General features: G+C 55.5%; 1 protein-coding gene across 2 annotated transcripts in view; it reads right to left on the bottom strand.

Moving 5' to 3' along the window:
* Positions 1 to 8,783: 8,783 nt before the first annotated feature.
* HSF1 (heat shock transcription factor 1) overlaps positions 8,784 to 23,397 on the bottom strand; it is a 37,844-nt gene continuing 23,230 nt past the window's right edge. Inside the window, exons 5-14 of one of the 2 annotated variants that reach the window (XM_035124623.2) lie at positions 19,627 to 19,702; positions 18,790 to 18,851; positions 17,553 to 17,649; positions 17,296 to 17,432; positions 15,199 to 15,456; positions 12,729 to 12,815; positions 11,061 to 11,166; positions 10,887 to 10,946; positions 10,102 to 10,171; positions 8,784 to 9,774 (exon numbers count right to left, since the gene is read on the bottom strand). In XM_035124623.2, the coding sequence (XP_034980514.2) occupies positions 9,572 to 9,774; positions 10,102 to 10,171; positions 10,887 to 10,946; positions 11,061 to 11,166; positions 12,729 to 12,815; positions 15,199 to 15,456; positions 17,296 to 17,432; positions 17,553 to 17,649; positions 18,790 to 18,851; positions 19,627 to 19,702 (1,156 nt within the window). In that variant the 3' untranslated portion in view covers positions 8,784 to 9,571. The remainder of the gene's footprint in view (positions 9,775 to 10,101; positions 10,172 to 10,886; positions 10,947 to 11,060; positions 11,167 to 12,728; positions 12,816 to 15,198; positions 15,457 to 17,295; positions 17,433 to 17,552; positions 17,650 to 18,789; positions 18,852 to 19,626; positions 19,703 to 23,397) is intronic. The other variant, XM_035124624.2, reaches the window with a different exon arrangement.

Genomic DNA, 23,397 nt, shown 5'->3' with positions numbered 1-23,397 from the left:
AGTTGGGCGTGTGGGACCCCCGTAAAGGGGAAAAGAAGAGGCCAGCATCCTGCAAAGCAAAGAAGCAGCTAGCACCCCAGCTACACAACCTCTGAGCAGTGAGAGACTCCAGCGATTCCCAGCACTTTCCCACTGTTCAGTTTCCTTGGGAAGAAGGTGATCAGTTTAGAACAGGCACGTCCAACAGGTAGATTGTGATCTACCAGTAGATCACTGGATGTCTGTGGTAGATCACTGCTAGATCACTGGCACCCCTAAAAAAAGCTCACCCAAAATTTTCCTCCTCCCTAAAAAAAGCTGAACTATGACCTGAAGCCCTAAACAAAAATGGGCCTCCCTCCTAAAAGAAGCTCAACAAGTTTGACCTAAACTCAAAAAAACAGGGCTTCCCTTCCTTAAAAAAACTCAACAGCTTTGACCTGAACCCCCCCAAAAGGGGGTAGATCACTCCCAGTTTTTAACTCTGTGAGTAGATCAGAGTCTCTTGGGAGGTGGCCACCCCTGGTTTAGAATATAAGTTGGTTTTTTTAAAAGCACATGCATGCAACTTGAGCATAGGCTGGAGGGGCTCCAAGCATTAACCCCACAACAGATCCTGCTTCTATATTAGTCGCAGCTTTGGATCCAGCACAGATCCAGCAGATCTCTGTGTCTCCGGCTTAGAATCATAGAGTTGGAAGAGACCACAAGGGCCATCTAGTCCAACCCCCTGCCAAGCAGGAAACACCATCAAAGCATTCTTGACATATGCCTGTCAAGCCTCTGCTTAAAGACCTCCAAAGAAGGAGACTCCACCACACTCCTTGGTAGCAAATTCCACTGCCGAACAGCTCTTACTGTCAGGAAGTTCTTCCTAATGTTTAGGTGGAATCTTCTTTCTTGAAGTTTGAATCCACTGCTCCGTGTCCGCTTCTCTGGAGCAGCAGAAAACAATCTTTCTCCCTCCTCCATATGACATCCTTTCATATTTCAGGCTTCATATTTCATCCTTTCATATTTCAAGCTTCTGGCCTGCTTGCAGCTCACATGCACATTCTCTGGCTATTGTTCTCCTAAATAGCAGCCAGGGGAGGGGAGGGTGGAGGAAAAGCCCACCCATTGGCCTGGAGGGCCCCCTCACTTAGTGGTAGCTCTTGCATCCCAGCTCAGGCTTTTGTGACGCCGATGAGGACACTTAAGCAGCAGCCAGCTAAGGCCCTGGTCTTACAAAGAGGCTGGACCAACTAGTTCAGGAACCTCCTCTGTGGGATTTGAACCCTCGCTGGGTAGGTAGGTACAGGACCCCAAGAAATGGAAGGGGCTGACCCCCACAACAATGATAATAAGCAACTGCTTCTCTCTCCCTCTCTGCAGAGCCCCTGACCTCCCCAAGCCCCACGTCCCCCACAGGCAGCCAGACAACAGGTATGTATGTATGTCTAAAGGGGCTTGACTTTTGAGTGGCAAAGTCCTTCCCCTTTGCACGCAGAGCAGCTGCTGCTCCACTTGGGGAAATGCCCAAAGGGGATTCATCGCACGGGACCCCCAGCCCCCCCTTCAGCTTCTCTCTCTCCCCCTCCCCATCTCTTTCAGAGCCCATGGCAAACTCAGAGCCCATCATCTCCAGTAAATCCGAGGCCTCGGGAGAAAGTAAGTGGAATCCTGGAGGCCAGAGATGCCCCTTTAGCAAAAAAGGAGGATCATAGAATGGTATGGTTGGAAGGGACCCCCAGGGGTCATCTAGTCCAGCCCCCTGCCATTCAGGACTCACAGCTAAAGAATCTCTAGCAGATGGTTCAAGCCAGGGGGAGATGGCTGTGGTGCCTCAGGTGTGAGAGCGATGCCCTCTGCTCATGCTCAGGGACACTCTCATCCTTGCTGCTACTTCACAACATCCAACTCACTCTCTCTCTCTCTCTCCCCCCCCCCCCCCCGTTACACCTTCCTTGGCCATGTGGAGGCTCAGCCCCTGAGCCGGGTCCACATTCTGCAAGTAGCTATTAAAGTTTGGGACTTGCTTTGGCTCCCGACAAACAGCCCACAGAGAGATGGAGGCCTTGACTGGAATTCCACCAAATGTCTAGAAGCAGATTGAGTGGGGTTCAGCCTCTCTGTCGTGCGTCATTTGAACACCTGTCTCTATGTCCACAGGTGAGATCGGAACTCCTGCGGATCCCATGACTACAGGTAGGCACGACCCAGCAAGCTCTCCTCTCCTGGCCCCATTTGTACTCCTTTGCCTCCTGGGCCCCCCAACTGGCCCCCTCTCTGTTGGAGGACACAGCAGTGCATTCCACACAGCCTGCCCCAGGTGAGGTGGAGGGTGTGCTGCCCCCATTGCCAGCCCACAACTCAGAGGGCTGGCCCAGCTGCCAGTCAAGGGAGCTTCCCTGCAGCCAAGGGGCGGGTGGCACCTTGTCCTTTGGACCTCAGGTGGCAAAATGCTGGCACCATCCCTGCTCACTTTAAAGGCCCCCAGCCCCACCGTATGACCCCCCTCGTACCCAGAGGCGATGCCCCCGTTTGGGGCAGGGGGCTGCCAGAGCCTCATCACTGATTCCTCTCTTGCTCCATCCCTGGACAGAGGTGGCCCCCGTGAGCTTTGCAGGGGCCAATCGCGCCCACACCGATGAGGTCAACGGGGACGTGATGCTCAACAGCGATGCCTCCAATCTTGGATCCTTCAGCTTGGACCCTCTGCCCGGAGACACCCAGAGTGGTACGTCTGCCAGGCTGCCTTCCCATGGGTCCAAATCATAGACTCATAGAATCTTCGAGTTGGAAGGGACCCTGTGGGTCATCTAGTCCAACCCCCTGCAATGCAGGAACCTCATCTGAAGCACCCAGGTGACCACCCAACCCCTGGTTAAGAAGCTCCAAGGAAGGAGAGCCCATCCTCCCGAGGGAGTCGGTTCCACTGTCTAACAACCCCTCCTGTCAACTCCCCTATTGCCTTCTTGGGGGGGGGGGGCTCTGACCTCAGCTGCCCTGACTTACAAGCCAGGCCTCCCCCCAGGCCTCCCTGGCCTGGCTGTGACTCCACTGAAAACCGCGCCAGGGCCTCCTCTGATCCTCTCAATGTTTGGGTCGAGGGGTGCCAACTTGAATAAAATACAGTATGTCCTGGTAAGCCCCGCCCCGCATAATCAATCATATTGAATGGCAATGCCCATCAAATGGGGGTGGGGAGCCCCTAGGAGATGGCTCCCACAACCCCAGTGTCACCTGGTCATACTGGCGGGGGGTGATGGGAGATGTAGTCCACCTGGAGGGCACCTTCTTGGGGAAGGAGGAGAGCTGCCGGCTCACCCAGCACTGTCCAGGCCACCTCTGAGCCCCACGTGCCCACCTGTGGGAGATGGAAGGGACCTCTGTCTCTCTCTGCTTTCTCTAGGTCCCGCCATGGATGTTCCCGCTCATTCCCACGAGTCCCAAGAAAGTAAGTTCTTCTTCCTGGGTTGGGAGTCACATCAGGGGTCTCGGAAAAGGGGCAACCCCACAGAAGGAGGTCTCTTGCACTTGAAGTGAAGCCTCTTGTGTGGGGACAATCCCTCCAGAGGGCTGTGCAAGGCTCTGTCCTGGGGGAGGCAAGCAGCGTGGGAGACGGAGGGGAGACCAGGACAGTCAGGGGCAAGGCTTGGCTCAATTGCTGAGAAAATTGCTCTTGCGCACAAATCCTGCTTTCGGGTTTCCCTTAATGTGCATCTGGTTGGATGCTGGACTGGGTGGGCTCCCTTTGGCCCAATCCTGCAGGCTCCTCTTACCTTTATTCTAGCTGTAATCTGGGATGTTTTCCTCCCCAGGCTTGGACCATGAAGTGGATTCAGAGGAGTCCCTCGCCTCCCAAGATAAGTGTCCCACGAAGGGCCACAGCACTGGCTGGCCCCTGGGAGAACAGGCTGCTGGCCTGATTCTGAGGTTCATTTTGCCTTGGGTTAGCTGGATCCTTCTCCAATGCCCTCAACCGCTGGGGCCCCATTCCTGATTTTTCATGCCGACGCCTGAAGTGCCCCCACTTTTGTCCCCTGAAGGCATTGCAGTTGGGTCCGGTTCCTGCTCAAGGCCACTGTGGCCTCTACCAAACTCACTGAGAAATGCATTTCTGACCCCCCAAATCAGGGGTGGGGGGTTCCAGATTTTGCCAGGCTCCAGCTTGCATCAATCCCAGTCAGGGAGTGAGGGTGTTGCCGCCCCACAACATTTGCAGGGTCACCCATTTGCAACATGTCCCTCGAGTGTCAGGATTCCCGGGCTGGAAGGGAAGCAGTGTTGGTTCAGAATGTGCCGTTCCCAGGAACAAAGACCTCCCTGGCACCATGGAGCCCTGCAAAGCGGGCATGCCGTAGTGTCGGGGGGGGGGGGGAACCCTGGTGCACTCCAGGCCCACCCCATGCCCTACACAGAGGGAGCATGTGGGGCAGTTTGTGCCCATTAGACGCCCAACCAGATTTGCTTGCAGGAACCTTGCAGAGGAGGCGATACAACCCCCTTTCCTTTTTGAGCATCTGCTCCCGTTGGATTGTTGGGAGGTTGTACAGCAGCTCAGACGGAGCAGTTGCCTTGCAGCAGAAGGTCCCAGGATCAATCTGCAATAATGGCAGCTCCAGGCAGGGTTGGGAGAGACTCCCTGCCTGACACCCTGGAGAGCCGCTGCCTGTCAGTGCAGACAATACTGGGCTCTAGATGGACCAGTGGTCTGACGTGGTACAAGGGAGCACCTATGTGCCGTCCCGATCTCCCTGCCTCCACTACCATGAATTTTAGTGCATTTCCTGGTGCATTTTGTCCTATCAAAATGTTTTATAGTAGATTTGTGGTGCCAGAACACTTTAGGCATGAGCCTCAATTCCGTGTGTTCCTGCAAAACAGTGGCAGCCTGGTGGGGGCCTCACTCAGCCTCCCAAAGCAGCAGCTCCAGGCCTCCTTGATTGTCCCAGGAGGCTCCTTCCACTGCTGCCCCCCCCCCAAAAAAACATTGCAATCTTCGAAAGGACCATCATTGGCCCAACAGATCCAGCACTGACTGCATGGCAAACTCTACCATGGCTCAGGAATCCTAGAATCAGAGTTGGGACGGGACCCCCCCAGGAATCCATGCAGGAGACCCTCCAGAGAGGCTTGGGGGGGGGTCTGTGAGGTGCCAGGCCAGGGAGATGAGGTGAGCGGCTTCTTCTTCTTTCTTCTCCACAGGCATGTGAGGAGCGCTGCTGCCTCCTCCTCCTCCCCCCCTTGCTGAAGGCCCTGAGATGCCCCAGTGGACAGCCGTCGCCTGCCTGCTCCTGCACTGCTGACTGAGCCTTTGCTTCCTCCTGCAGGCTCCCCTCTCTCCACCCCCTGGATCCGGCCCCCCTTGTGCTTTTCACGCCACCTTTCCTGCCCTGGCTGGCCACAGGGACCCCAGGGCCATGCAGCCTGACTCCTGTGCTCAAACGCAGGAACCTGCCCACTGCCCCGGGTATGCCAAGCTGCAGTCAGCCAGCCAAGCCACACACTGCCCAAATGAAGGTGTCCTAGAGGAAAAGGCCTCTCCCCACCCGCTGCCAAGCAACCAGGCCTGGCCATTAGCAGAAGCAAAACCCGGGACAGCAGCTTTGGCCCGCTGCTCCCTGGTGCCCTGCTTCCAGCTGCAGGAGCCTCCTCCCCAGGCTTCGCTTCCGGATGCTAGGCAGCTCGTCCCAGTCGCCTGTTGGGTCTCAGGGTAGCCCAGGTCCCTCTCACCCCAGCCTTCAGGAGTCTTGGTTGCCTTCTTGGCCAGCCCAAGCAAGTTTCTAGTCCGAGAGCTTTCCATGGCCTCTGAGCCACTGGTGGGGCTGGGGGGAGTGTGAGAACGTGTCCCAGGAGCATGGAAGGCGAGGCCCCAAGAAGCAGAGGGAGAGCAAAGCAGAGTCCGGTTGTCTGGGAGCTTGGAGTAGCTTGCAGAACAGCGGGGGGTGGTGGTGGTCCTGCACAAGGACCCATAACTGGCTTGGGGGGGGGGCTTCAGGTCACTGGTACATCATCTGCTGCGCAAGCAGAAGGTCCCAGATTCAATTGCCGATAGCCTCTCTAGGCAGGGCTGAGATTCCCTCTCCGATATCCTGGAGAGCTGCTGCCAGCCTGTGCAGGCAATACTGAGCTAGGTGGAGCAACGGGTCTGACTCGGCATAAGGCAGCTTCCTAGATTGCAGGGTGGGAGGCTGGCTGGCAGGCAACAGCACCTGTCTTTGATTCCTACCCCAGAATTTTTTTGGGGGGGTGGGGGGAGCACTTAGGACTAGACCAGGTGTTTGGGGCTACAACTCTCATCAGCCCCTGCCAGGCAGGAGACGTAGCTTCTGGAGGGCACCACAAGGTGCATGGCAAGGAAGAAGGGTTTCTGCCATCAGCCCCAGCCCCCCCCCCCCAGCCGGATTGTGACCAGGCCTGCTGCAGGGCGGAGGAACTCTGTCCCCATTCCGAGACCTGGATTTCCGAGGGCAGCGCTCACCTTGCGGCAGCGCATGGGTGCTGGCCAGGAGTCAGGCTGCTGTGTGTGCTTGGTTTGGTGAAGGGGCTGCCGTTGCCAAGGGATCGTGTGGCTAGCCAGCAGCACCTTGCCGGCCTTTTCTGTGTGGCCCTGGGGGGTTGGGGTGCCTTCTCCGCTGCTGTCCCGACTTGCTCTTGCCGTACTGTGTCCTGCTAATGCATGCAGATGTGGGCCTGCCTCCTTGTTCAATAAAGACAAGCAAACCACGTTAAGAGTTGGTGTCCCAGCACAGCAGGGGTGGCGCTGGCCCTAGAGCCATGTTCCAACTGGGGCGTCCGGGAGGCGGGAGGGGTGGAGCAAGAAGACAGAGGGGACAGGAGAGCAAGCTTGTTCTCTGCTGCTCTGGAGGGTGGGACCCAAACCAATGGATCCAAATGGCAAGAAAGGAGATTCCCACGCAACACAAGGAAGAACTTTCAGAAAGAGCGAGCCGTTTGACAATGGAACAGACTCCCTGGGAAGGTGGGGTGTTGGGGATTATTTAGCTGTAATCTCTGCATTGGGATGGGGGGGGGTTGTCCTTTTTCAACTCTAGTAAAGGTAAAGGTAAAGGGACCCCTGACCATTAGGTCCAGTCGTGACCGACTCTGGGGTTGCGCGCTCATCTCGCATTATTAGGCGAGGGAGCCAGCGTACAGCTTCCAGGTCATGTGGCCAGCATGACAAAGCTGCTTCTGGCGAACCAGAGCAGCACACGGAAACACCATTTACCTTCCTGCTGCAGCGGTTCCTATTAATCTACTTGCATTTTTGACGTGCTTTCGAACTGCTAGGTTGGCAGGAGCTGGGACCGAGCAACGGGAGCTCACCCCATCACAGGGATTCGAACCGCTGACCTTTTGATCAGCAAGCCCTGTTTTCAACTCCACAATTCCATTATTCTAAAGGTCTGACAAGGCTGACCAAAACTACCTCCCGCCCCGAAAGGTCATGTCAGGGCAAGCTTGGAATATTTTTGCCCAGTTAATTGTGGCAGGGCTGGAGTTGTCAGAATCCAGCGTGCCGAATTTGTGACTGACCTTGAGACTTGCAGCCAATGACAAGGCTGTCTGTTGCCGGCGCTTCTCACAAACCCACACCGCCCCTCTTGACCAGAAGCCCTTTCTACGCCTCTGCGTGTGTGCCCCTGACTCGCCCTCGTCGTCACATTCCCCATGCCACCCCCTCCACTGATACGTTCCCCACCCCAAAAGGTCTTGGACCAGCAGCCTCTGATCCTCCCTTGCCAAATGAGAGAACGGGGATTGCTACATGGAGACCATTATAACGGAGGAGGTCCAGAATCGGAAAAGGAGCATGAAAAGCTTCATAGCTGGGAAATCCAGAGCAGAAGGCTGAGGTCCATTGGCACCCCACAACGGCCCTTCTGCAAGCCCAGTGAGCCGTGGGGCAATCGTACTGGGTTGGCGAACGCCCCAGGCCTGGCCGGAGCCTCACAGCCCCCTGCCTCGGTTTTTGTAAGGCCCTTCGGCTCCCTGCTTGGAGGGCCCAAATTCTCCACCTCCTCTGGACACAGAGAGGCTGAGAAGCATCAGGAGGAAGAGGCCCCTGCCTTGGTTTTCTTTCGAAGGATGCAACCGGCTCATTTTCCTGCTGCAACCAAGAGTCTCGCCTGGGGAGGGAGGGTGGGTGGGAGGCAACCCACTGGCTTCTCTGCAGGATCCCCACCCCCCACCCCCAGCTGCTTGGGCACAGTTCACTGATCCTGATCCGCAAACTCAGCGCTCTGCTCTCCCCCCCGTCAGCTGGTTCCAGCTACTAAATGGAGCTTGGCAGGATTTGCTCGCCGGCCAGCTGGAAGGCTCTGGTCCACTTGAGAGCAGAGGAGGAAGCTTCCAGTTGATGAAGGAGTGAACCTGACAAAAAGCCACTGGGTGGGGGGTGGGGTGAAGACAAACACCACGGGCACCCTGCTCTATCTAGACCAGACATCCCCAGACTCCGGCCCTCCAGATGTTTTGGACTACAATTCCCATCATCCCTGACCACTGGTCCTCTTAGCTAGGAATCATGGGAGTTGTAGGCCAAACATCTGGAGGGCCGCAGTTTGGGGATGCCTGATCTAGACCTTTGCAGAGACAGGATATTGTGGGGACGGGGGCAGAAAAGGGCCCGTAGTCTCTTAGTAGGTGGATGGGCCCCTTCTCCCCACTCTTCCGCTTCCAGTGTGGGTGGGAGGAATATTCCTTGGGCAGTAACTGGGATCCGCATCCCAGTATTGGCTGGCAGGATGGGACCCGCGGTGTTTTGGAAAGAAAAGTGTGCTGCGCCTAGAGAATGATGGGCCACTTCACGTGTATAGATATATATATAGATATATTTGAATATGTATATATAGGTATTTATATAGCAGGAGAGAGGAAGGCTGAGGGGGAAGGAGGGGGCTTCTTCTCTCATGTAAAAATCCAAAATACAATTTTCTTCTAGTAACAATCAAAATGCAAATGTACAAATTCATTACTGCTAAGCCAAGGGAAACAAGCCCCGTGGGGGGAAAGGGGCATCGGGTGGGGCAACCTCCTCCCGCCCTGGCGCCCTGTAACATTTGGGGACACACGCAACAGCAGACGTGACAAAGGGACCCAGCCCTTGAGCCCCGGGTGCGAGAGGCACTCTCATTTCTCTCGAAATGCCCACAAGTCCATGCTGACGGGAGGGGGAATTCTCCATCTCCTTTTCTCCTTCCCCTCCCCAGTGAGAGCGACGCCCTCCTCACTCGCTTGCTCTCCTTCCTCTCCGCCTAGAGGGCAGGGCAAGGGGTCGGTGCTTAGCGTCCAGGCCTAGGGCGCCTGGCACCCAAAATAGGCGGCGGCAGCAGCAACAGCCAAGGAACACACACACACGTCTTCCACCAATGGCATCCCCCCGCCCCTCCAAAGCCACGGTGCCCACCCAGAGCCGCCACCCGGAGGGGTGGGCACCCGAAGCACAGACACAAACACGCCCTCGCAGCCTGGCCAGAGAGCCAAAAGGGAGAGCAGGGGGCTCGTCTGCAACGTCACTGGAGCAAAGCAAGGGGGCGGCTGGCCAGCCGGCCCTTCCTGGAGTCCGGCCTTCCTTCCTTCCACACTGGCCCAGGCCCCGGCCTTAGGAGACAGAGGGGTCCTTGGGCTTGGGAGTCTCCGGCCCCGAGAGGAGGGCGATGGTGGGGTCCTCCATGTACTCGTCCTCCGTGAAGCAGGGTCCTTCGTCCAGCTCAAAGAAGATGGGCATTTCCGTGTTGGCCATGTCCATGGAGCTCGAGTCAACCAGGAAGAGGGGCTGCGCTGTGTAGTGGACCAGCTGCTTGCCTACGGGAAGGGCAGAGACACCATCAGAAAGGGGCCGGGGGGGAGGGGCAAGGCTGCCGTGGGAAGGAGGACTTTTTCTTGGTTGGAAACTCTAAGACTGCCCCCAGAGCAAAGCAGAACACCCCCCCCCCCACTGTGGCAGCATGACTTGGATGGAGAAGAGGCAGGTCAAACAGGCAACAGGAACCCCCCCCCGGCGTGCCTCAGTTTCCCCTTGTGTGGGCCAGGACGGCTCGTTCAGCTGCTAGGATGTTCACGCTCCTGCCTGGCCTTGGGAGAATCAGTGGGTGGGAGCAGGGAGAGAAGAGGAACAGCCGTGATGCCCACCTGTGTCTGCTGCAGAGTCTTCCACATCTGCCGGCTTCTGCTGCTCCTGGCAGGAGAGGAGGTCTTGGATCTGCAAAGGGAGAGGAGGCGCTGCTGAGCCAAAGCCTGTGAGGCCCAGAGAGCAAGGAGGGGGCTTTGCTGGGCATGTCTCACAGGAATCAAGCCCCAGCCGTACCCCCCCCCCAGCCTTCCACCCACCCCCCACCCCCACAGGAGAGTCCCTAGCTGGCTGGCACTGTGGGTCTACCACCTCCCTGACTGTAGGGCACAATCCGGCAGGAAGTTCTCCTGCACAGGCCACACTGAAATAAACAAGAGCTGCAGAAGAGCTCTTGCATAAGAGCTTCAATGGGGCTGGTGCAGGAGAGCTTCCTGGGGAACTGCACCCTCCAGGATCAGATCTGGACCAGTCTTCTGCAGCCTTTCGCGATGCTCGGAAGGGCCCTGCCTCCAGGCTGTGCCTTGGTGGGTGGCGGTGAATAAACGGAGGAAGGGCTTTAGAGGGATGTGTTGGGAATGAGGCAGCCTCAGCCTCAGCCTCATCTTCCCATCAACACATCCAGCGAGCAACTCTGGGGAGTCTGGTCAGCTGATGGCGGGGCTGAGCAGAAGGCTGCGCCGAGAAAGGCCCACTCAGCACCTCATTAGCCCTGCCTGAGAAGAGGTGCTGATGGGATGACATCACCCTGTGGGCTTCTCCGAGGAGGAGAGCACTTTCAGACTCAGACGCCATATGGGGCTGGAAAGGGGAGGTCCTTGACGGAGATTTCCCTGAGCAAACTCACACTGGCCAAGCTGCTATCCAGATCTGGCAAGTTCAAATCGGTCGCTGAAGGACTGAAGAGCTGTTGACGAGAGACAGGCCGGGAGAGGGGACAGTGACGTTAGCAGAGTGAGGCACAACCCTCCCCCAGCTGCCCCTCCCACCAGGCGCAGGGACTCCTGAGCAGAAGACTCACGTCCAGCAAGGCGCTGGTGTCCACGCTGAAGCCGTGGGTGCTCAGCATGGTCTGAAGGCTATCCAAGCTGGAGTCGATGGTGTCCAAGTGCTCGTTCAGCTCATTCCTGGGGACCCAAGAGAAGAGAGAGATGGCAGCGAGGGCCGGGGCTGACGCCCAGGGTGGCTGCCTGCCTGCTTCCTCCAGGACCAGAGGCACATGTCCCTGAACTGCCAGTTGCTGGGGAACAGCAGGAAGAAGGAGAGGGCTGCCACTGAGTTCAATTCCTGCTCGAGGGGCTTCCCCACAAGAAGCACCTGGTTGGCCACAAGGGGAGGAGGGCTTCTTTGGGTTTCATCCAGCAGGGCTCTCCTCATGGTTCCTAGGGGTCCTCCTGGGCCCAGTGCATCTCCACCCCAATCTTCCTGGCCCCCTTGAGCTCCCATCACCCACCAAGGGCTCCAGCCTGCTCATGGGTTGAGGAGGAAATGCCTTCAATGGTCACAAGTGAGGGAGCAGCCCACTGGGGCTTTGAGCCCGGCTGCCTCTCAGAAGCCTCCTTGCCCAAAGCCTTAAGAGGAGCAGGGCGTCCCTTCCTGCCTGCTCTGGAATAGCAGAATTGCACAGGCCTGCCATCACCCCCCAACAAACAGACCCAGTGGTTACAGCTACCTTCCGGTTTCTGCAAGCCTACCTTGGTTCATTTTACAGATCAGCAGGGGAAGCCTCACTGCTTAAGAGTCGGGGCTCTCAAGGGCTGGGCCCAAGCCCCTCCTATGGAGCGGCAGGCATGGGCCGCCCCAGAGTTGCCCAATCAGATTATAGACGTGGACCAAAGACGGGAGACTGGGAAGGGCGGAGCCATTCAAAGACAAAGGGGGAACTGGGGAAGTGCATTTGGAGCAAGCTCTACACCGGGAGTTGTGGCCACTCAGTCCGAAGGCGAATCGCCTGAAGCAGACTTAGCAGTTGAGGCAGGAGGCCAGTTCTGTACGTGCTTAAAAAGCCAGGAAACCTGCCTGCCGCCTGGAGTTCACCTGAGGCGAACCACAAAGAAGCCCACCAAGGAAGAAGGGGCAAGTGAAGAGCTACATCAAGAGCAGGCTGGGAGGAGACTGGGTAGCCCCTCCTGTTCTCCAAGAGGCCGCTGGAGGGGCAGCGTTCGGGGCAGGGGCACAGATCTGGCCTTTGAGGAGTGCGCTGCGGCTGTTGCTGCCATTGCAGCACTAGCGGTGTGTGTGTGTGTGTGCAGTTCTTAGGGGCAGGATCTGTGGATCCTGCCGCCTGAGACAGTCGCCTTGCCTTGCCTCATGGGTGGGCTGGCCCTGCAGCAGGGAGTGGACCTGGGATCTTCTTGCGCTCCACCCCGGAGATACGGTGTCCCTCAAGGGGATGCCCCATATTGGGAGGGATAACTTCAGCGTACAAAGGTGCTTCAGGGTTTACCTTTCCCCATCCCCCCCCCCACACCCTGAGCCACAAGGGATGGGCATTTCAAAAAGGTGGTTTTCTACATTGTGGGTTCAACTCCGGTGTGAAGCGAGTGTGGCACCCGATCCCCAAAGTAAATGACCCTCCCAGCACCATGTGGAAGGAAAGCCGGGTGGCCTGGCAGAAGGGACACCTCCTCCCAGCACTCCCTGGTGGTCACAGGGCCTGGGGGGGGCAGCAAGCAATGTAAATGCTAACCCTTGCTGTGGTCTGTAGTGCAGTGAGGCAGAGGAAGGGCTGGGGAAAAGGCAGGTGACTTCGGACATCTGCGGAGAGCGAGCCAAACTGAAAGATACAAAGAGAAGAGGAACACTCGGATTCAGGAGCCCCAGAGAGTTCGGCACCTTCAGGGAGGAAACGGAGGTTACTTTCAAAAGGCAAGGAAGGGCAGGCAGCCGACCCCCTCCAGGAAGAGCAAGAGGGAGGCCCTTGGTGTGAACCAACTCTGGGGAAGAGAGCAAAGAGCAGTTGACCGGAGGGACCCTACATTGGGGCAGGCAGGGAGAGAAGGGAAGGTGTGGTACTGCCTGCAGAAGCGACCCAGCAACCGTATTCCTGGGGCAACAGATTCTTGTTCCTTGGGGCAGGTGCCTGATCCAAACTGCGCTTCTCTTGGGGACTGAGGGCCAAAACCTCCAAATTCCACCAGCAGAATCAGGTACTTGCAACTCACTGACCTCAACCTGCTTGTTTTGCATCCAACTCCCGACTTTTCCAAGACAGGAAGTGCATGACCTCTGCCCCCTGGTGGTAAGAACCTAAGAAGAACTGTGCTGGATCAGGCCAAAGGGGGCCCATCTAGTCCAGCATCCTATTCCCACAGTGGCCAACCAGGTGTCCCAATGGGAAGCCAGCAAGCAGGACCCGAGTGCAAGAGCAGACCTCTACCCTCCTGCGGTTTCCAGCAACAGGCAAGCAGCAGCCCTCTCAGCACTTCTGGGATCCACCATCTTCTCCTTGTTCCTGGGGAGCAAAAGTAGGTGCCTCCTCACCTCCTCCCCCCCCCCCCCGGCAGATCACCTCTCCCTTCAGTTCCAGATCTCCAGGTTCCTTGGCAGGCCTCCCCTGAAAGTGTGCCATCTGAGTGTGGACATGCTTGTCGTGTGGCATGGGCTACTGACCCACATCCCCTGATCTCTGCCAAGCAGCCCCCAGGAGTTCCTGCTGCCTCACACACAAGGCACAGAAGAATGCCCAGAGCAGAGAGCACTGGGAAGCCAGGATGCTTTGTCCGGAGCTGAAATCCAGTTGCAACTGTGGGAGGGGCACAGAGGCATGAGCAGCCAGCACTACGAAGCACCCATGAGTGGTCCCCTTGCAGAGGAGGAGAAAGAAACAGCCCACACCTGTCTCCAAATATGTCACTGAGAATTGGCCATCCTCTGCTAGGACCCATGTGGCTCTCTGTCAGTGCTGCAGGACCACCCTCTTATCTGGCCCAGGGAACCCCCTCCTGAATTTTGGAGCCTGCCTTCCTTCCACCACCGCTGACAGAGCCACCACTCTAGCAGGCAATGAGGGAGGCCAGGAGCCCATAGCCAGGCTGGAGAGAGAGGGGGAGAGGAAGGGAAGGGAAGGGGCTGTTGCCTCTTGCTCTCCTGGGAACCCGATGCTCCTGGCTTCCCTCACTGACCACCCGCTGGCTCTTGTGGCTAAGCTGTTGGGATGGGCTGGCTAGAAGTTTAAAAGCAGACTTAAGGTGACCTGGAGGGTCAAGACATCCACGCCTGGCTCTCCTGGCACTGCAGGATTCCTGGGCTGGAGGGGAATCCTGCCCTTTCCTCTTCTGCAGAAGCCCGGCTCCCTCTGAGCCTTGGCCATGCTACTTCAGGCTGCAGCAAAGGGCTTAAGAGGGACAAGTGGGGGAAGGATTCCTGCATTGCCAGTGGTTGAACCAGATGACCCTTGGGGGTCCCTTCCAACTCTACAGTTCTATGACTCTTTGGAAGAACCTCATCCGCCCTCAACACATAGAAGACTTGCAGGCCGGGGGCAGACTAGCCTAGTGATCTTCTCCCTGGCAAGTTAGCTTCCTTCCACAGAGGAGCCCCCAGCCCCAGAGCCTCCAGCTTCAGGTCAAACGGCTTCAGTCTGGCTGCAAACTCACTGCCTCTGTCAGGACTGATGCAAGAGCATGAGAAGAGCCTGGCTGCTCAATCCGCCCAGTGGCCCCTCTAGCCCAGCACCCTGTTCTCACAGTGGCCAAGCAGGGGCCCCAGAGGGAGACAGGCAAGCAGGATTCGAGCCTAGGACAAAGTGGCTCAGCTCTGGGCTGCAGCAATTGACCATCCAGGCTGCACTGTGCCTGAAGAATGGGCTACAGCCACACTGGCGAGAGGCAGTGCTGGACCAAGACTTGAGAGACCAGGTGCACATCGCCACTTGGTCATGAAGCTCGGGCCAGTCGCTGCCTCCTCTCAGCCGAACCTCCCCTGCAGGGTTGTGGGGATAAAATGAGGAGGAGAACCTAGCACACCACCTTGAACTCCTTGGGGAGAAAAGGTGGGATATAAACAGTCAATAAATCCACCCCCCTGCCCTCAGACAAAGAAGCAGGTTGGCAAAGAGGATGGGTGATGATGACAGCAGGACAGGGTTAGGGACCCACTGGATCCAGCCTGCAACCCTCGAGCGGCAGCCAGGTGCTCCCTGCGCACCCCACACTTACTTGTCCAGGCAAGCGACGCTGAGGCACTTTTCGGGGGACTGGGCCTGTGCAGTGGCTGTGCTGCTGCCGCCACTGTCGGCAAGAGGGGCTGTGGCCACGGCACCCCTGGGCTTCTCATCCTGCAAGATGGAGTCGATGAAGGCGGAGGGAGAGAGGGGGGACTCGACGGCAGGAGTGCTGATGGGGCTGGTTTCTTCAATCAGAGGGCTGCCAGAGGGGCTGGGGGGCTCCTCTTTGATGTGGATTACAGGACTACTCCTAGGACAGAAGAATGGAAAGAAAGCAAGACATGAGCCCTGGGCAGACAGTGGTATTCCTACATGGTCAGCAGCTGCCACCATTCGCTCTCTACAACAGTAGGTGCCAAACTTTTTCTGGCCAACCCCCCCCCCCCAGTTCCATTAACTCATCCCCAGTGCCCCCTGCCCTACCCTGTAAAAATTATTCAGAATAGCAGTTTGCACAATCCATTACAGAAGATTAATAATTCAATAAACTTAATCAATTAATTCAACAAAACTGATGACCATGATCAAGTGCTACCAGCTTTCCAAAGTCATTCACACCCCCAGAGCCAGCCCAGAGCCCCTTGCCAGGGGACACCACGGCCCACTTTGGGAAACGCTGCTCTAGAGCCTTTCGCACAGGACTCTCAGACATCCCCAGGAAGCTTCCGCCCTTTGGATCTGCTCTCCGCACGTTTCCTCTCTTCCGAGGTTTGGGAAATGAATCAGTCTAAGCTCTGCCACCCCCTCCTCCACTCGTGGCTTCTGAGCAGTGGGGATTTTTAAAAGAGAGATGAGGATGGGAAGGGGGGGGGGAGAGCATAGTTTCTCTGGCAGATGGAAATTCCCTCCAGTACCCAAACTCCCCGAAACGGCTTTATGTGGGAGGTTCAATTAGCCCCACTGGAATTGTCGCCAGGTATAAAAGAACAAAGCTGTGATGAGCCACTTAGGCAAGCATCTGGTTCCCATTTCGAAGGGAAGGTTCCTGGCGGAGAGGCACACTCAGGGCAAGAGACGGGGGCTGCCGCTGTGGCGAGTGATTCTGCCCCAGTGCCAGCAGCGTCCGGCTCACAACTCGGCTCGCCTTGGGAACTGTCTGGGGCAGAGCACCAAGAAGGTCCCCTCCACTTCAAGGGCCGGGAGATACGGGTTCCTGTACGCAGAGAACGCTTTGGCAAGCGGACCCTTCGTGGCTCAGCAGCACAAGACGAAGGGCTTCTGGGCACAGGGCTCTGAGAAAAACGCCCTTGGTGTCCCTCCAGGAGCTCAGGCTCTGCATGCAGGAATGGTGAACAAGTGACTGCAGAGGGGCAGCAGTGGGCTCAGGGCAGAGCCTCCAAAGGGAGTCCCCTCAATTTGGCCAAGGCAGCTCTGCCCATACGCAAAAGCTACACAGCAAGAAAGCTCGTGCATCTTCTGCTAATCTCAGGCTGGCATTCCAAGCACCAACAGAAAATGCTGCTTGCACTCTTTGGGTCCGTTTACACAGCCAGGTATCCTGGGGCTCAAGCTCAGTCCACCAGCCCTGGGTGAGTCACAGGTCAAAGGGAGCAGAAGGAAAATCAACCACACCTAGGAAAAAGGGGGACTCCTGGGCAAAACCTCTTGTGAACAAAAAGCAGGTGTTTCTCTCTCCCTCCCTCTTTGGATGGCAGAATTCAGGCTTCCACAGAAGCACACAGTGACCCAGAATAACTAACCCCTGCAAAGGGTGTGTAAATGAACCCCCTGCGAGGCCTGGCCTGAGCAGTTCTTCTATGGGAAGAACCACCCTGGGATTACTGCCTCTGAAACTTGATTGGCCTTTAGTGACTTCCATGCCACTTTGGTTTAGAAATTTGCTGAGAATCTTGACTGACTCTAATGAATTTTTAGCCATTCGGGCCACAGAGGGAAAGGTTGCCAGTCACATCTGCCAAAGGCCAAGAGTCGCAAGAGAGCCTTGGCTGGGAGAGAGCCTTGGGACCTGTGCAGTAGGCAGTTCTGTTCCACCCCACACCCCCAGGCAGCTTCCTTCCCCATTTCTGTGCCTTGGACGTCCCTCTGGGCGCTCACACAGGGAACCAAGCAAACCCGGGCTGCTGCGTACCTTCCATCAAGGCTGTTGCTGGGAGAGGCAGAGGGGCTGGACTGGGCCAGTTCTGTGACGTCAGAGATGATGGGGCCAGAGTTGGTGGAGGGGTCCGGGGAGTACAGGTTCGCACCACTGTATGCCGGGGGGGAGGCCTGCGAGGAGGACAGATATTGGCATGAGGCCCTGGGAGCCTTGAGGGTCCAAAAGGCGATTGCCTCCATGGGGCTGCCCCTGAGCTGCCCAGCTTCCCTCTGTCCAAGCCAAATACTTACGGAGAACGGGGGCTGGCTGTGGACGTGCTCCAAAGAGTACTGGCGGCTGTACTTGGGCATGGAGTGGGCCGAACTGCTGTCGTTCAACATCAAGGGGCTGGAAGGGAAAGCCAGAGAGAGCTGTGAGGCACAGAGAGCAGAGGCGGCAGGCATGCACCAAAGGGGCTACCAGACTGCAGAGGGCACCATCCTGCTTACAGAACTTCTGAAGAGATCGCTCCTGACAGGCGGTTTCAGGCAGCCCACCCTCTAGGGTTGGCATAGGCAAACTCAGCCCTCCAGATGTTTTGAGACTACAATTCCCATCCTCCCTGACCACTCGTCCTGTTAGCTAGGGATGATGGGAGTTGTAGTCCCAAAACAGCTGGAGGGGTGAGATTGCCTATGCCTGCTCTAGGGTCAGCTCAGACACTGCAGGCTGCTTTCTGGAAGCAGGAGCCCTGAAACGGGTTTGGGTTTTCAGGTTGTGGCTGACAGGGACCAGGGCAGGTGTGCATCCCACAGGGGACTGAGCTGGGGTTGGGGGTTCCTCCCATTTCTTTGGACCCAGGAGTGTGGGACTAGCCCACCGAAGCCACTTGCGTGTGCTCCACTCCAGGACTGCCTTCTTGCAAAGGAGCATCAGAGCCCATCTGTAGCCTTAAGGCGTCTCCTGCTTTCCTGCTGGAGCAAAGACAGCTGCCCTCTTGCAAAATCATTTAGCCATATCCCTTGGTGTGTGTTTGGTTTAAAAGACACCCCCCACACACACACCCCTCACAAGCAGCATGTAGGTGCTTCTCAGCCTTATGCAGAGGAAGAAAATTAAGAATCACAGAATTATAGAATTGTAAGGGACGCCAAGGGTCATCTAATCCAACCCCCTGCCATATAGGAATCACACAGCTCATAAAGCCACAAAAAGGAGACTCAAAGCACAGCAGAAACATAATAAATGGATCAGGGGTGGGGAAAGAAGAGTGTTTAGGGGGGAATGAGAAGATAAACCACACCCAAAGGATTCCTGCAGAAAGGGCTTAGCAAGAGTACAGACAAGAAAAGGCAGGCACAGTCGGGAATTTCTCCCAGAGGTGCTTCTCAAGGGCAAGTCTGGAGTTTTCCAGAGACAGGTGTAAATATCTCAATGAGAGGCTGGGCTTGTGCTTAAACTCCACGGATGGTCCTTGAGAGTCACCCTGGGAGATCCTCCCAGCCAAGAGGAGAATCAAAGGATGGCCTCTGGATGAGGCCCACTCACATCTTCCTCTTCACTCCAAGGATACGGTTGGACTGCACCAGCGAAATCAAGAACTGGATAAGCTGTGGGAGAGAAAACGAAATGTCACCAAGCGTGATGCACACTTCTAGCTGGAGGGGGGGGGGCAATCCTGCTGGACTGAGATCCAAAGGCACTCTGGAAAGGACCACCCTGCTCAGATCTCTGAGACCCCTCCCCCAGCACACACACAGCTGACCACCAGCATGTAAAACCCAGCAGGGTGGACTCAAGACCTCACTCCTAGTGACAGGTATGTGGGGTTTTCTCAGGAGCAAATAGAAGCCGCTCTGCACATGCTCTGTAGTCTCATTGTCCATGAGTGCTTCTAGATGTGGAATTGGCACTGCTCATGCACACAGGGGAAATTGTTGCTGTTGGTTTTAGAACGGTGCACACTCAGGGGGAAAAATATCTGTGCATGTGCCCAAAACAGGTGGAAGGGGGGGAATCCCCCTACATTCTGCGAGGCTCTCCTGACTGGTGTGTATGGCAGGTGGTGGAACAGCAACAAAAATCCAGGACTGAAAAAACAGAATGTGGGGATCTGATGAGCCAACTATGCAGAGAGAAAAATTGGATTGGGAAGACCATGGTATAAAACTTCCAATCTAGAATCATGCCAAGGCAGTGGGAAGCTGGCTGCAAGAGATCTTGTTTCCTGTCCTTAAGAGACAATGACCCTTAACCCTTTAAGGCTCTGGGGGGTGCATTTACCAAGCCCCCTGCAGGTCAGCAGCCCCAGGCCTCCAGCTGACTGTGTGGCCCACAGGGCAGGGAGGAAGCTGCCCTTTGCTGAGAAGTGAAGGCTGGGCTTACCTTGTTCACCACCTTCTGCTGCTGGGCATGCTTCTGCCGCAAACTGGCCACCTCCCGCCACAGCGCCTCATTCTCACTGAAAAGCAAGGCGGCAGCCATATTAGCCTGGGCAGAGAGACCCTGCAAGCAGCCACTGCAGGAAGATGAAGAAGCATCTTGCAGAAGTTTAAACATGTGGTTGTCCAGCCTGGTTGTCGGCAGCACAGTCCCAGCATGGCAACAGGGGAAACCCTCGCAGGAGCATAGTAGGCACAAAAACCCTGCCAGGAACCAGGCAGGCCGCAACTCGTGGGAGGACAGGCAGCCAACAGCTCTCTGGTCATGTCTGTGAGAGTCACGACTGCAGCAGCCTCCCCGTCTCTACTTTCTCCTTTTCATTCACTAAAGAGAGTGTCTTCCTGCCACGAAATTCAAGCAAAGAGTGGGGGGGGCCCTGCTTCATGCTGGTCCCCGATGCCCAGGTGGGATGTGGAAGCACCTGCCTTCTGGAAGGCTTTTTGAAGAGGCTGGACACTTCAGGTGTGGTGTGGGCAGGATGGCTCAGAGCCTCGCTCCTCCTGCCAGTGGCCTGACCAAGGACCCATGTTCAGTTGCCCTTGCCCCACCTGAGCTAGTGCTGCCCTCCTGCCCACTCTTCCCCCTCCGTGCAAGTCTCCAGGTTGTACTCCAAAGGGACTGTGGAAACATTATTTCATGGATAAGAGGATTGGGGACTGAAGGGGGTGGGGGGGTGGGCTCAAGACTGAAGCTGAAAATGGCCTGGTGAAGACAGAAAAGGCTGCAGCACAGTGACCAATTCGTTTCGAGAAGCTGATGGAAACCAACTCCTAGGAAATGCTGAGCGATCTGTGCTCCCCCAGCTCCAATCAGTTTGCAAGTGGCAGCTTTCTTGCCTGCCTGAGGAAGCCTGCAGGGCTGAAGGAACATCTCACAGGGCCCTAAGCGCTTAAAATAGGGCGCCCCCATAAATATCCAATTCAAAATATAAAGAATAAACAACTGTAAATTAAAAGTTTATTTTTCAAAATGAAGCAAAACTTTCAAAATGAAACAAAACCTACAGAAAGATGGAAAAGAGTGTTTATTTTTATATACTTCCACTATTTATATTTGAAAAATATACCGGTACGTGCCCATTTTTATCCTGGGCTAGACATACTGGAAGCTTTATTTACTTTAAAAATGTTATTATTATTATTATTATTAATCAAATTCCTATACTGCCCTTCATTTGCATCACACTTTTAACATCAAAGCAGCTTGCGGCAGCTAGCCGTGTAAAAGCAAGCATCACAAAATTTGCAAAACCTATTAGCGACCCAGAATGCAGGCAAGCAATAAAAAGCAGCAGAAATGCACAGGCACCCAGCGCTCTCTCCAGGGGGAAGCTTTTCATACAGGCCTGCGGGTGGGTGGTCCACCAAGTGAAACCAATCTGAGGGAGGCAGGTCGATGGGCAACTATTCACCACCAGAGCTAAAGGCGCCTCTCCCTTCAGGGGTAGCAAGGCAGCCATGATCAGCAGGCGACTGGGGTGGGGGAACATCAAGGGAAGGTCGGCTGTTTCATGCCTCTGCTTGTGGGCTCCCCAGGCACATCTGGGTGGCCGCTGGTGGAACCCGGATGCTGAGCTAGAAGACCCTGGGTCTGGCCCAACAGTGATGTCCTAGCAGTGCCTTCAGAAAACCCTGACCATAATTACTGGCAGGTTTTCTTAGGGAAGTACCCCAAACTGGGAAGACCCCATTTCCTACCCTTCTCTATTTCATGAATTAGCAAGGCAGAACTGGAAGCAGGAAGTCTCCTGAGGAACTTCAGGAACAAGAGGGCTCAAACTCTCAAACTTAGCGTAAATTTCAGTACTTTGGGTAGAATTGTAGCGTTGGAAGGGACCTTCAGGGTCCTCTGGTCCAACCTCCTGCAATGGAGGAATCTCAGCTAGGTGCTGCAGGTGCAGCCATGGTACGCTCTCTCATCAAAGGCAGAGACCACGAAGGTTCATTTGCCAGAAATTGTGCTTGCAAATACAAAGGTGGGTCCTCACTGCAGCCCCCTGAAGACCTCTCAGAATCAGGGCAGTCAGATCCTGGGTCAGATGTTGAGCCCCACCTGCCTCCTCTCAAGGCCATCCACACTTTACAAACTGCTTGGGAGGAGGATGTGGAAAGGCAGGCCTGGGAGCCTGGACTCTGGCCCTCCCCTGAGGACAGGGAGGGGGAGTTTTAAGAGAGGCAGGTGGGCAGAGGGTAAGAGTTTATGTCATTCTGGTACAAAATTGGATAAATAAAACACTCCTAAGATCTTTTCATAACCCCTGAAATGAAACCTTTCAAGTCGGCCCATATAAACTCTTCACCGCCATTTAATTGCTCTATAAAACAGTGTGTGAAGGAAAGTCTTTGAGTTTCCCTCCTCCCACAAAAAAGGGTTGTTAACTCTTTGCAGGCCTTCTGGAGACCACCACCCCGGTGTGTGCTCTCCTAAAAATTATGAGGCCGCTAGAGGAGTCAGAAGACTGTCGTTTTGCTCTCCTGATAACGGGAGGCGCACGGTGGGGGGGCGGGCGCGGAAACAGCACCCTGTGCCTTATATATGGCTCACATGGGGATTTGGGAGCCAGCTCAGGGTCACCTAGAGAGCGTCATGGCCAAGCTCGGCCAAAACTCTGCATCACATGGGTTCCAGATCTTCCTGCAGAGGACGGACAGCCCCCTGGCCTTTCCTGGAGCCACCCTAGGAAAGGTGCTCACAAATGTACACAAAGTTGCTCTGCTCAAGGCAGCAAGGGACAGCTGACTCCTTCCACAGTCTCAATTGCACCCAACACTCTGATCAGCATTTCCTTCCCACAAGCACCCCCTACTTTGCCCTGGTATTTCCTGAGTGCAGAAGCCCCATTTTTGCTCACAGGAAGCTCTGGGGGTGTGCTAAAGAAAGGCGTCTGCTGGTCACCCTCATTGTCCTAAGGTGGGGTCTCCAAAGGGGTCCCCGGCAAAAAGGATGGAAGGCGAATGTTTTTGGTCTCAGGAATTATTCTCTGCAGGGTGGGAAAACACTTTTTGTTTATAAAAATATTTATAGAACGCTATTTCATTTTTTAAATAATCAAAGCAATTTGCAACAAAAATGTATAAAACCATGCAGTAAAAACATTTTTTAAAAGGTTATAAACAGACATCAATAAACCATTGCAGGGAAATGTATTCTTAATTGCCTGCATAGGCCTGAGGGAATAGGAGTTTTCAGTAGACATTTGAAAGTTAAACCAGAAGGCACCTGCTTATTAGAAACTGAACAGGCAACCACTGGCTGCACCAACTCCTTTGCAGAGTGGCTGGGGAAACCCAGCCAGATGGTTGGGGTATAAATAATAAATAATAATTATTATAGTGTGGGTTGACCCCACTCCTTCCAAGAAAGGAGAGAAGAAGCTTCTCCATCCACACATTCCCTTGGCCAGAGTCTTTAAACAAAAGGCCCTTGCACCAGGGCACTTAGGGACCTGCCTCGCAAGTCATTACAATGAGAGGCGTACCATGTGGTGGGAGAGCCAGGGATGCAGTGGTTGGTTTGCGCCAGCAGTTCAGAACTAAAATCCTCAGGGGAACTATTTTAACAGGACCCATTTGGTCATTGCAGCACTGGGAGATGAGGCCATCACTCGAGGGTCCCAGCACAGCACTGCTGAGCCCTCTGCCCTCTCCCTTGCACTGTGCAATGTTTAAACATCAAAGGGAGCCTGGGTGGACAGTACGACTCAGAAAGAGCGGA

The sequence above is a fragment of the Zootoca vivipara genome, chromosome 8 (assembly GCF_963506605.1).
Source record: "Zootoca vivipara chromosome 8, rZooViv1.1, whole genome shotgun sequence".
Taxonomy (NCBI): Eukaryota; Metazoa; Chordata; class Lepidosauria; order Squamata; family Lacertidae; genus Zootoca; species Zootoca vivipara.
This window is presented reverse-complemented; position numbering and strand designations above follow the sequence as displayed.